The sequence below is a fragment of the Marmota monax genome, unplaced genomic scaffold (assembly GCF_021218885.2).
Source record: "Marmota monax isolate L192 unplaced genomic scaffold, Marmota_monax_Labrador192_F-V1.1 WCK01_AAM20220418_F8-fsc00004, whole genome shotgun sequence".
Classification (NCBI taxonomy): domain Eukaryota; kingdom Metazoa; phylum Chordata; class Mammalia; order Rodentia; family Sciuridae; genus Marmota; species Marmota monax.
This window is the reverse complement of record NW_026692881.1, coordinates 10,978,786-10,992,466: the sequence shown is the minus strand read 5'-3', so window position 1 is coordinate 10,992,466 and position 13,681 is coordinate 10,978,786. Positions and strand designations below refer to the sequence as shown.

General features: G+C 39.3%; 1 protein-coding gene across 4 annotated transcripts in view; it reads right to left on the bottom strand.

Annotated features, from left to right (window-relative positions):
• Tbc1d12 (TBC1 domain family member 12) overlaps positions 1-11,714 on the bottom strand; it is an 87,798-nt gene extending 76,084 nt beyond the window's left edge. Inside the window, exon 1 of one of the 4 annotated variants that reach the window (XM_058581100.1) lies at positions 10,619-11,714. In XM_058581100.1, coding sequence (XP_058437083.1) covers positions 10,619-11,577 — 959 coding nt within the window. In that variant the 5' untranslated portion in view covers positions 11,578-11,714. The remainder of the gene's footprint in view (positions 1-10,618) is intronic. The other 3 variants (XM_058581099.1, XM_046450134.2, XM_058581103.1) reach the window with 3 other exon arrangements.
• Between the last annotated feature and the right edge of the window lie 1,967 nt (positions 11,715-13,681).

Below are 13,681 nucleotides of genomic sequence, written 5' to 3'. Positions count from 1 at the left end.
GTTATGGCTTTTCAAACAAAATACAAAAACAAACTGCTCCTGGTGGGCACATATAATCCCAGCTACTCAGAGGTTGAGGCAGGAGGATTGCAAGTTTAAGGCCAGCTTGGGAAAATTAGTAAAAGTCTATCACAAATAAAAAATAATAAGGGCTCGGGTGTAGCTCAGTGGTAAAGTGCTTGCCTAGCATGTATGAGGCCCTGGGTTCCATCCCCAATACCAAAAAATATATGTATATTTAATGCATCTTAATTAATTTATACACACACACACACACACACACACACATATATATATATATATATATATATATATATGAGAACAAATTTAAAATGTAGGCTATGAATAAAATACCATAGAATTAAATAGTTCAAGAAAAAGCTAGACACATCTAGTTCTACTGAAATTGAGAGTAATCTGTAATGGCTAACTAGGTAAACTAAAGGAAATATTTACTTCAAAACTAGCAATAGCATTAAGGCAATATTTATTAAACAAAATTCAACACATATGATAACACTGCCAATTACAGCTGCTGTGTTATTATTTTGTTAAAAGATATATAGCTGCCTCAACTATTTTTACCACAATCTATGTATGTTAGATCTTTAAATACAGGGTGTTTGCAAACACACCCTAAATAAAAAGTTTTAGGCTTTACTCAAATGACAATAGCTAGATCTACTAAAGATGACCCAATTTAAGGGCAGTGAACCCCAAGACTATGGCTTAATTTAACCTTTCAAAAGAGTACCAGAGGTAAAATCAGCTAGTCCTATTTATACAAATCTCAAGTTTTAAAACATTATAACTGTTTGCCTCAGATACCTGGGATATTAGAGCACTTACTGTAGTTAATATACAACTAAATGTGCTTATCAGGCTTCCTATTATGTTTCAGCTCTGACTCCCCTCCAACAGTCCTATCTTACTTTACTCTTTTTCTTACAGAAACATCTCCCTAAGACAGATACTAAACATATTTTGGAAATTATAACATAGAAGTAGCAAGTAGGGAGGCAGTTAGGCACAGTGGCACACACCTGTAGTCCCAGGGAGGTTGTGGCAGATGGATTACCCCAGCCCAGGAGTTTGCTGTGCAACACAGCAAGACCCCATCTCATGAAAAGAAAAGAAAAACAAACAGGGGCTGTGGGTGTAGTTCAATAGTAGAGCACTTGTCTAGCAGGTATGATCACCTGCATTGCCGGGAAAAAAAATTAAATAAGTGGAAGAAACTTACATATATACATGTAATTATGGAAACATCATACTTTGTCTTTATCTCATTCAATCCTCAAAAAATGGCTAATGTGAATACTATCACAATCCACTTTTATGAAGCCACATAGAGCTTGTACACAGTACGAAAAGACTTGATTTTGCAATAACTTTGTACTTTCAGGGTTTTCTTTTTTGGTACAAGGGATTGAACCCAAGCGTGCTTCATCACTGAGCCACATCCACAGCCATTTTTTATATTTTATTTAGAGACAGGGTCCTCAGTAAGTTACTTAGGGCCTTGCTAAGTTGCTGAGGCTGGCTTTGAATTCATGATCCTCCTGTCTCGGCCTGGAATTACAGGCATGTACCACTATGCTTGGCATCTTCACAGTTTTCCCTGACACTGTTGCCTTTCTGATCATAACAGCAAAACACCTAGTCTAGCAACTATTCTGACTCTTCCCCATTTATGGAATTCCTTACAAAATATAAGCATGATTTTTCACAGGAATATCCATTTTCATATCATCTCACTTTCCTGAAAAGTCATGTTTTTAAGTTTACCTTCATTAATGCTTCAGGAAAAGGCTATTGATTAAATGTATAAATCTCTCAATTTATTTGTCACCCTTTTTGACAGAGATTGAAATTTTCATTTGATGTTATTTACATCAACTATGTGGATATACCATTTTAACAGGAAGACTGACAAGCACTCATTAACTACTGTCTCCATACTGTCTCCAGGGCCCAGTTTCTCAACTACCAAATCATCTGCTACACTGCTACAAGAGTCACTATTCCATAATTCAATTCTGTCTTTCCTTAAGTCCCATAGATTGCCACCCCCACTGAATAAATCAAATTTATTTAGTTCTGCCATATAAAATTTAGCTTTAACCTTTTGCTCAGTTTTTTGACATTACTTCCATTCCCTAAGATCAGTCATGCTGATGTGAATCTGCTGTACCAAAAAGTGTTGTGCTATTTCACATACAATCCTGTATATGTTGTTATGTGCCTGTCCTATTGTCAGCCCCATTCCAACCCAAACCCTCCTCAAATCTGATCTACTGTGAAGAGTTCCAGAACTCCCAATCTCAAAGTTAATCACTACATCTGGGTGTTGATGCATCCTTGTATTCTCTTTTATAACACTAATCAGGTAATATTGTAAGTACTGATTTTATATAGAAAACCCCCCCCACACACACACACACACACACTTCTGTTTTGTACCAAGGACTGAACTCAGAGGCACTTAAACATTGAGCCACATTCCAGACCATTTTTTAAAAATAACTTTTATTTATTTATTTTTTTACGTAGTGCTGAGCATTGAACCCAGTGCCTCACGCATATTAGGCAAGCGCTCTACCACTGAGCTACAACCCCAGCCCTCCAGTCCATTTTGTTTTTTTATTTTGACACAGGGTCTCACTAAGTTGCTTAGGGTCTCATAAAGTTGCTGAAGCTGGCCTCAAACTTCCAATCCTCCTGCCTCAGCCCCTCAAGCTGCTGGGATTACAGGTATGCACCACCATTCCCATATTCTTCTTTTTAATGTTTTATTTATCTAATTTCCTTATTGTCTATTATACAGAATAAGGCTCAATAGCATTTGTTAAATGAATAGAAAGAAAATTGTAAACTAGCTGATAAGGACTGCATATGCATAGCTGGGAGGGTCCAAAAACAAAGACAAGGTTCAGCAGCAATCTTTAGATTTCAGAAGGGTGATCATGTAAAAGACATAACTTGTTCTTTTTGACTCTAAAGAGCCAACTAGGACCACAAAAATTAGAGATACACTGTGCTTGAACATAAAGAACAATTAATACCCTCAGGTTAGGGATATAGCTCAGTGGTAGAGTGATCCTGGGTTCTATCCCCAGTATTGAAAAATAAATAAATACTTCAATAACTTACATTTCCACCAGGTGCATTGGTACACACCAGTATTCCCAGAAGCTTAGGAGACTAAGGCAGGAGGACTTCGAGTTCAAAGCCAGCCTCAGCAACTTAACGAGACCATAAACAAACTCAGCAAGACCCTATCTCTAAATAAAATAAGAAAAGAAGCTTGAAAATGTGGTTCAGTGGTTAAGCATCCCTGGGTTCAATCCCTGGTACCAAGGGAAAACAACAACAACAACTTACATTTCTATGTAGTATATCTTCTTTCTGGTAATGAATTTTTTCCTCATAAGTAGAAGTAATTTGAATTCTGTTAGCCAGATTTACCATGGTACTTATATGAGAAATTTTCCTTTTATTTTAGCACTAGAACTTCAGTAAGTACACACTGTGCACAACTATATATTTTAGTTATCTTAACTTTTGATACATATACTTTTAAACACCTGCATCTATACTACTACCAACCTAAAACTTTTAGAGCCTAAATTAAGCTTTACATATAGACAACCTATCATTCAAAATATTCCAGTTGCACAAGATGGCCTCTTAAAAAGCTATGAAATGATGGGAACATTAAAAGGAAGAGGCTGGGGCTGAGGCTGGGGCTGTAGCTTGTGGCAGAGCACTTCCCTAGCATGCATGAGGCACTGGGTTTGATCCTCAGCACCCCATACAAATAAACAAATAAAATAAAGGCATTCTGTCCATCTACAACTACAAAAAAAAATTTTTTTAAAAGAGAAAAAGAGGCTTGAAAAATACCTTAAAAGAAGTGGTTAGACAAATCCATAAAGGAGCTGGGGTTGTGGTTCAGTGGTACAGCACTTGCCTAGCACATGTGTGAAGCACTGCGTTCAAACCTCAGCACCACATAAAAATAAATAAATAAAATAAATTTTGTTTATTTTATGTTATTATGTTGTTATTATGTCCATCTACAACTAAAATTTTTTTAAATTTAAAAAAGAAATATCCCTAAAGGCATTGAGGTAGGCAGCATAGAAATACATTTTTAAATACTTTATTTATTTATTTACTTTTATGTGGTGCTGAGGATCGAACCTAGGGCCTCGCACATGCTAGGTAAGCGCTCTATGGCTGAGCCACAACCCCAGCTCCCAGAGTAGAAAAATTTGAAAGATATAATCTGTACTAACACTCTGAAGCTCACAAGCCAAAGTATTAATTTCTACCTAACATTCATTCTCTGGAGCAATTATTGTTATGCAACCCTCTTCAAACTCAATGTAAACAGCGTCTCTTATTTCTAACCATACATTCAATCCTTCAAATTTTCTTTATCATCTTCTTTTTTTTTCCAAAGAGAGAGAGAGAATTTTTTAATATTTATTTTTTAATTTTCGGTGGACACAACATCTTTATTTTATTTTTATGTGGTGCTGAGGATCGAACCCAATGCCCTGTGCATGCCAGGCAAGCACGCTACCACTTGAGCCACATCCCCAGCCCCTTTATCATCTTCTTACTACCTTATTATACATTCCTTGTCTTGCTTTTCAAAAAAAAAAAGTATTTTTCCTACTTGACTAAATGGCTACCAACAATCTAGATGAAAACCAGATATGGAAATTCTAAATAATGCCCAATGTATGATGGGTAATATATATAACCCTATTTAAAAAATATGAGAAAATAGCACATAATTTGATTTTTAAAATATCATGTTCATTTCCAAATTTAAATATTTTAATCCTTGCGGGGTTAGAGACAAGCAGACAGAAATATTTTTTTTAACACACAAAAAAGTATATCCAGCATAAAATTCAAATTAAAAAGAAACTGAAAACCCAAGTTTAAAGGTAAGTTAAACACATTATCAAGATCACTCTCAAACTAGCTAGCTTGGTTTTCTAACATAAACTTCTCTTAATTGCAGGAAAGAGCCTGCTGAAAACCCAGACAGTCACATGGGTTTCCCTCTTTTCTTTTAGCCACAGAAATAAGAAGTTCAAGAAAGGCTGAAGCAGCAAATTTTGAAGGGGAGTAAGTCATGTGCAATGTGAAAGACTTCTTAAGGCATGGAAAAGAATTACAACTAATAGCAAAAAGAAGGGAAACTAACCTTTTTTTTTTTTTTTTTTCTTTTTCTGGTGCTGGGGATTGAACCCAGGGCTTCGTGTGTGTGAGGCAAGCAAGCACTCTAACAGCTGAGCTATATCCCCATCCCTAACCTTTTTTGTAAGCTGTAATAGAGGTAGAGAGTTATAATGCCACACTGAAGGGACCTGGAAAGAAGAATTTGCACATTAAAACTTTTCACAGAACAGGCAAGCATGGTGGTCTAAACAGCATAAAAAGAATAAAATCCTTCCATTAATAAAAAGGAAGTTAAGATTTTATTAGGCAGACATCAATTCTCAATCTAGTAAAGGCTCGCAAAATATTGCTATATTTGGATTTATCTGGTCTACTGTACCTCTGTTTACATTCATCAATAATACAGGACCTAAATATGACCTGATTTTAAATCAATAAAGCAAAGTAAGCTATAAATGTGTATTATACCTTCTTTTAGCAACTATCTGAAGAAATCTGCATTAACAGGCCAGTATTTCAATGACTACAGTCCAGGAACTAACTGCAACAGAATCATGGGTGTAAGAGGCTTTTAAAAAATACGGATTTCATGCTGGGTGTGGTGAGGTATACCTGTAATTCTAGTGACTCCAGAGGCTAAGGCTAGAGAATCATAAGTTCAAAGCCAGCCTCAGCAATTAAGCAAAGCCCCAAGCAACTTAGGGAGATCCTGTCTCAAAATGAAAAATAAAAAGGGCTAGGGATATAGCTCAATGATAAAGCGTGCCTGGGTTCAATCCCTAGTACCAAAGGGAAAAAAAATGTGGATTCCTTCCAGGTATAGTGGAGGGATCCAAAGTTTGAGATCAGCCTCAGAAACTTAGTGAGACCCTATCTCAAAATATAAAGGACTGGAGATTCAGCTTGGTGATCAAGCATTACTGGGTTCAATTCCCAGTAATTAAAAAAAAAAAAAAAAAAAAAAGTAGATTGCTGGTGGACTCCACCAAGGATCTACTGAATCAAAAGTGAGACCTCAGGGAATTTGCATCCTGCATTCTTAATAACTCTCCCTCCTTCCAAGTAATTTTAAAAACTAAAGTTTAAGAATCACTGTAGTGTAGTATAAGCACCTATCAACCAGAACTATTTGAGGACGACTCTTGGTGTAGCTAACAGTTTGCAGGATGAAATAAGCAGCCTCAAAAAGAACTTGCTTTCCCTTTCTGAATACATTTAGAGATGCATAACAGATGTATTGCCTCAAAATCTCCAAATGTTTCCACTCTTTCCCAAAAACTTCCCACCACAACATAGTAAGTACAAAATGTGTGAGTAAGCCAAGTTAAACATTTCATGAACTTAAACTGAAAAATTGGCTTTGCCTGTCTACAAAGTCCCTTAAAATAATAAAAAATATAAATATTGTAGTCTTTCTCAACATTCCTTTCTTTCAGTTCCTTCTCAATTTTGCTTTTTAGTCAAAGCTTCATAACTTCTGGAAATTTTATATCACTACATGATAATCCAATTTAACACACAACCAATCCCATGTAAAAATTTTGCTTTAAAGTCTACTACACAAGTTGTGAAATGTTTCCTCAGATAGTTAAAAAAAATTCATTCATTCTAGTCTCTTTCTTAAATCAGTGGATTTCAGTGATAGAGTTGGGGAAAAGATTATGGTACTCTTGCTATAGTCTGAATTATAACATTTGAATTCTCACAATAAATACAAAGCACTTAGAATATTACTCTTTAACCCTCATGACAATCCTATAACAACTTTTTATGAAAGGTTGCCTAAGGTCCAAAGAAGTCCAGAATTACACACCTGTAAATTAATTCAAATCCAGGCAATCTAACTCCAGAACCAGCATTTTTAACCACTCTACCATCCTATAATTTGAAGATGCCACCTAAAATTAAGGTATCTAAATCCTCAAGTCACAAAAACCTACCTGATAGCTCAAATCAACTGGGGACAACTTTCTAAAAAAAAAAAAAAATACAAATTCACCTGCCAAAAGCAGGCCTCCTGAATCTAACTATGTGTAGGTTGTGGATTAGTGAATTTAATTTCTTTAATGTCCTTTCAGGTAATTTTCCAGTATATCAAATGCTAGAAACTATTGTTCCAATACGGAACAATTGCAACCTTCAAGAAGTAACTCATGGTCTGGAAGGTAAGTCTTAAATTCTAGTTAATTGAAGCTGGTAATCTACACATGAGAAACTAAACAAAGATTACTGATGTTTAGCATGATTACTCTGAGGTAGAGTTAAACGTTTAGGAAAAATGTTTTCAACATAGAATTTAGAGTCGAAGGGGATATAGTTCTATCTCTGGCAACCCTCTCATTTTAACAGATAAAAAACATCCTGTATTTTTAAGCATGCTCTTTTAACTCAGATCACATTTGTAATATTTAGCCAGTAAATATTTGAGGTCTACTACTGTGTGTGCAAAAATAAGCCATTCTATTTCAAAGCATGTTTGAAAACAAGATATGAATTTAGCCAGGCATAGTGGCACTTGCCTGTAATCTCAGTTACTTAGGAGCCTGAGGAAGGAGGCTTGCAATTTCAAGGCCAGTCTCAGTACCTTAGCCAGACCCTGTTTCAAATAAAATAAAGAGGCTGGAGATATATCTCAGTGGTACAGTGCTTACCTAACCTTTTGGGGAAGCCCTGGGTTCAATTCTCAGTATAGCCTACCACCACCAAATAAAAAAGACACAAGTTTGCTTGGAGGATCCATAAAAATGGTATAAAGCTGGGTTTTTGTTTGTTTTTTCCTCTGATACTAGGGATTGAATCTAGGCATGCTTTACCGCTGAGCCACACCCCCAATCCTTTTTCAAAATTTTTATTTTGAGACAGGCTCTCACAAAGTTGTCAAGGCTACTCTCAATCCTGCCTTAGCTTCCGGAAATTGCTGCTATTGCAAGCACGCAACACTGTACCCAGCCTAAAGCTACTTAAATTTTAAGAAAGAGAAATAAAGGGATCCTTGAGGAATAAAGGCTACACTAGAAATATAAGAGATTTCAAAAAAGTTCTTACTCCTCACTGTTGATCTAGTGAACATGGAAGTAGTAGTACCCATCTAGAATTTCAATTTTGAAATACAGGAAAGGGTCAAGGGTCTGAGGAAAGGTTACTGCTAGGGCTCCCACAACAAAGTCATTATAAACACAGAGAGGTACCCATGTGAAGCTGAAGCAAGCTCTCAACAGGGACTGAAATAGAGCTCTCTTTATCAGGAAGGAAAGGAAGCAGGAAATGACCACAGAGGCCCTCCAAAATGAGAGCAGTCCCATCCTAAACAAATTCCTGTATCTCCTACATGATTCCTACTCTAGTCAATGAAGCTCCTATCAATTATGTGTCTTAACTGAATACAATACTTTGTAGTAAGAATTGCCATAAAATGTTCCCCCCTTTATTTAAAAGACACATGAAGCTATTTTTAAAATGTGTTTGTTATAGACTGTTGCCCAGTTAAAGGAAAATGAAGTGAGAAAGGAAAGAGAAGGGCAGCAGAAAGGATAAATAGGTGGGAGAGAAAAAGAGTCATAAAATGAACAGAGGTGGTAACTGATTGTAATGGGGAAAGAGAATCAAGAGCCAACTTTTCATCCCAGTCCACAACTAGCTAACTGAACTTCTTTAGGTAGTGAGCTTCCTCATCTGAAACTTCAATCAGGAGTAGAAGCTGCACCCAAGAAGAATTCATTCTAGGACAAGCCAATCCCAAGAAAAGCCCTCATCAGGAGCTTCAGAGTTGAGAATGACAACTATACACAGAAGAAAGTTATTTCTGATTATTTTATCTGAAGATGGAGGTTTTGTTCCAAATTACTCACTAGAGAATAACAAAAGGAATCCATGAATGTTGCCAATTCAATCTTACCTGAGTAGGATTTATACCAGTGTTAGATTTGTAGATTCAGACTAAAAAAACTTCACAGTCCTTGCCTCTAATGTGTTTACAATCCAGTTACGGTTTTAGCTAAATACTAAAACAAAAATTGTGCCTCTGACTCTGTCCTTTCCCCCAGAAAATCATATAAAGGAAGCAATGACTTCTGGAGTCTTGACACTTACATCTCAATTAAGGAAAATTTTTAAAGAAATTAATTTTAGGGTACCCAAGTTTCTGACTTTAAATCCAGTACATAGTATAAATACTATAGTCATTAAATGTCATCAAGCTATATTAATAAAAGTCCTATTAGACAATTTGAAGGAAAATTTTAATTTGACAAATATTCTGTCTACTGCTAAGATGAAAGCTTCTACCTAATATAATTTCCTTGTTGCTATTCATAAATTACAATGCAGATACAAGTATCTGTTTTCCAACTTAATCCTCACTACCCTGCACTCCACCTTCACCTCAGAGACCATTGTGCAAATCATATCTGTTCTTAATGCTTGGCACAAAGGAAGCACACAGGGCACTCTGGTTGAATTGGTGATCTCCAAGGTCTTTTCCTGGTCTAAAACTGCCTGACACCTGACATCAAAATATGAACACCGAAGGGCACAATGTGTCACAAATACATAAATGTAACTCACACTGAAACATTTTAGAATTGCCTCTACAATTTTTAAATATATTTTTGCAACTACAGAGTTCACTACCATATATTTTGTTCTATGAGTAACGCAATAGCAGGATTTCCCACCCTTGATTTAAGAAACTTTTATTTGTAAATTTAAACAAGAAGGGGAAATGAGACAATAAAAGAGGAATAAGAAATAACAATTATGGTCACACAGTAGGGGGAAAAAAAGAGGCTCACTTAGGAGAAGCAGAAAAAAGGGCCTTCCTAGATACAGAACTATAGTTATTTGGCGTAACAGGTTGGTATCTAATTCTAAACACCAAACCAACTGTATTTTAGTAAAGGCCACTGAAACAAATGACTAAACATTATGAAATACAACCACTTCTACTTTCAAGAATTCCCAAACTACTTGAATGGTCTTAGACTCCACGCAAATAAACAGCTCTGCAAAATGATTTCCCTTCTTTTTCACAACCACAATCTGTAGGCCTCTCCTGACCCCCGGCCCATCCAAATCCTTATAATATAAATATTTAAAAACAAAGAAAGAAAACGGGGCCCAGGTTATGTTTTTCTGGAAGAGACAAGCGCAGATAGAGCACTAGCAGGTTGGTCAGACCTGAATACACAGAGACCAGGTGTGAATGCATGTACAGCCTCCGGGCGACAGAAAGATTTGCTCTCCATAGAGCTCCAACTTCTCCTACCCGAAACACAAAGCCGACCCAGTTCCTTTTCCTCTAGTGACAAATCAAAGCTAAGTCTCGACGCGCGGGGGCCGCACGGAGGCAGCCATCCAAGCAGCTCTCGGAAGGCTCCGGCCCGGCCCCGCCCCAGGCCCCGCGCAGCCTGCGCTGTACCTGGCGAAGAAGTCGGCGAAGCCACCACTCCGTCGAGCCCGGGCCGAGGTCCCTGCAGGGCCCTGCTCTGCCGCAGGCGAGGGCACCGGCGGCCCAACCGATGGCAAGTGGTCGCCGGGGCTCTGGCAGCGGCTCACCTCGAACGTGTTCCGAGAGTTCAAGTGGACGTCAGGGAAGCCGTGGCTCGGCTCCGCGCCCACACCCCCACTAGTCCTCCCGGCCGAGCTGGAGGGGGGCGCGCCCTCCTCGGAAGCCCCGGCGCCGGCTCGTAGCGGCTCCAAGTCCTCGCCGCCACTGCCGGCGGGGCTCTCCCCTGAGCCGCTGCCCGAGCCCTCCGACTCTCTAGCGTCCGAGGCTGCCAAGCAGCAGCTTCGCAGTGGGTCCTCCAGCGGCGCGGCCCAGTCGGACGGGTTGTCCGCGCCGTCCGCACCCTCGTCGCCAGGCCCTTCCAGGAGGAGGCGGCCGCAGGGATAGGGGCGGCGCGACTCCGGGCCGCCGGCGCGAGCCAGCCCTCGAGCCTCCTCCAGGTCACGACAGTCCTGGCCCAGCAGAAAGCCCGAGTCCCCGTTGGTCATGCCTCCGTGTCGCGGAGCGCGAGGATCCGCCGCCTCCGCGCCGCGGTGCTTGGAGCCGGATCCCGGCGGGCAAGCGCCGGAACGCGGGGCTGCCGAGGGCGGCGGGGCGACGGCCTGGCCAGCGGGGAGGGGACAGTAGCAGAGCCCCGGACCCAGCTGCTCCCCCGCTGCCTCGAGGTAACGCTGCAGCAGCTGCCGAGGCGGCGTCTCCTCCTCCTCCTCCTCCTCAGCCTCCTCGGGCGGCTCCACAGCGCCGACGCCTCCGCCAAAGCCGCCCGTGGCCCGGATCATCTTTCCGTCCTGGCCCACGGGCTCCGGCGCCAGAACCGGGAACAACTTGGCATTTCTTCCCGAGCAGGCTCCGGCATCCTCCGGACCCACCATCTAAGGGCCGGGTAGTCGCGGCCGGAGCAGGCGGCGGAGGACTCGCCGGCACAGGCTAGCCTAGAACAGCCCTGGGTGCTGGTGCTAGGGCTGCGGCCGCGGCCGCCGCAACGTTCCCAGACCCACCCCTCCCACCCGCGGGGTCTGGGAGTTGCTAGAGGGCGGGCGCGTGCCCGGGCTCGCGCACGCGCAAAAGCCGGACCGGTCAAGCTGCGACCAGGAGATTCCCCGAACCATAGAGACGATAGCTAGAGCGACTCGGGCGGCCAATCTGGGATCTGGCGTCTGGTTGGTGGAGGCTGGTTTGCGCACTCCAAGGGTTGACAGTTCTTAACAGAAGCGCGGGTATTGCTCTCTTAGAAAAAACTCACTTGGCGTTACTTCATTTATAAGAGTAAAATATAGGATGTTAGTGTCCTTCCAGCTCTAATTGGTCACTAGTCAATTTTACGATTTTTGCCTCCTTCTACGCTACAGTAAAGGATTTCATTGCTTCATGGCATTATCTTCTCCACTTCATCTTCGACAGTACTACAAAAGTCAACTTTCTTTCCCAGAACCGCGTTTCGGTACATTGTTTCTGTTATTACCTAAAGAGGGAGAAGAAGTGGAATCAGGCGGAGAAGGACTAATCATAATTTCAGCAACCAATGATGGATTAAAATGAGGTGATGACTAGGGAATAGAAATGAAATGTATTTAAAGTATAAAATTACAAGATGTGACAACGAACCAAGGAGCGATAGAGGAACCAACAATCACTACAAAGCTATAAAACTGAAACTGATGTGGTTTGAAATAGGAAATTGAGTTGGAAAAATTTTTCCTGATTAATAGAGGAAACATCTGGTAAAGCAAAAGGCTGGAACTGTCTAGTATACAGTTAAGAGTTCCAAAAACTTAAGTTAGGGTTTAGGTTTGGAAATGCAGGTTGATTAGTCATCTGCTAATGAAACTTTAGATGAATAATAAGTGACATCAAACCTTGGAAGAAAGAACAAGGTGGAGTGACCCAAAGATGTCATTATTTCAGAATAGAAAAAAAAAATTGTATTGCAAAAGATTAAAGAGTCAGGCAGCAGTCCTAAATAAGATGAACAGCAAATATAGAACTCTCATTCTAGAACTGTGTCAGTGAAAGCAAAGACAAAAATGGAAGAATGAAGTAGAAATCACAGGAAAAAGTATTGTGGAATCTTTAGAAATTACATTTATTATTAGATCTGATAGTATATAATAATAATAATGACTTATTATTAGGACCTAATAATAATCCTAATTTGTTATTAGGATCTTTCAGGAGGAAGAAATGACTTCTGGGACACAGGTAGAAAAGTCAATATGGCAAGAGATAAAAAATATTTTTGAATTATATATGTTGATAGTGTAGTACTCCAAAATATGTAAAGAATTCACATAACTAAACAATTAAAAGACAAACCAATTTTAAAATGGGCAAAGGACTTGAATATATATTTTTCCAAAGAAGATGTTAATGAGATATTAATAAGCATATTTAGTCATATTACCTTTAGGAAAAGGCAAATCAAAACTACAATGACATAGTACTTCACACACACAAGCACTTTAGCAATTTTGAAAAAAACCAAAATAACAAGTATTGGAGATAATGTGGAAAAGGTAATAATTGCTGATGGTATAGCTACTTTAAAAAATAGCTCAAACATATCATTACCATACAACCCAACAATGCTACTAGTAGGTGTATATCTAAAAGAATTGAAAACAGGTGTTCAAAACAAAAATGTTTTACATGAATGTTCAAATCAGTAATAGTCATAGTAACCAAAAGCTGAAAACAACCCAAATGGATAACCAAAACTGGTATATTCATATAATAAAATGTTATTCAGTTATAAATAGGAATAAAGTACTGATACAGTACAACCTGATGAATCTCAAAAACATTATGCTAAGAAACAAGACACAAAGATAACATGTTATATAATTCCATTTATATGAAATATCCAGAATAGGTAAATAGAAACAGAAAGCAGATTAATGATTTTCAACCACTGGGGGAAGGGGGAATGACGCCCAGTGGATATAAGGTTTTATTTTGGGGTGAAATAAAATGAATGAA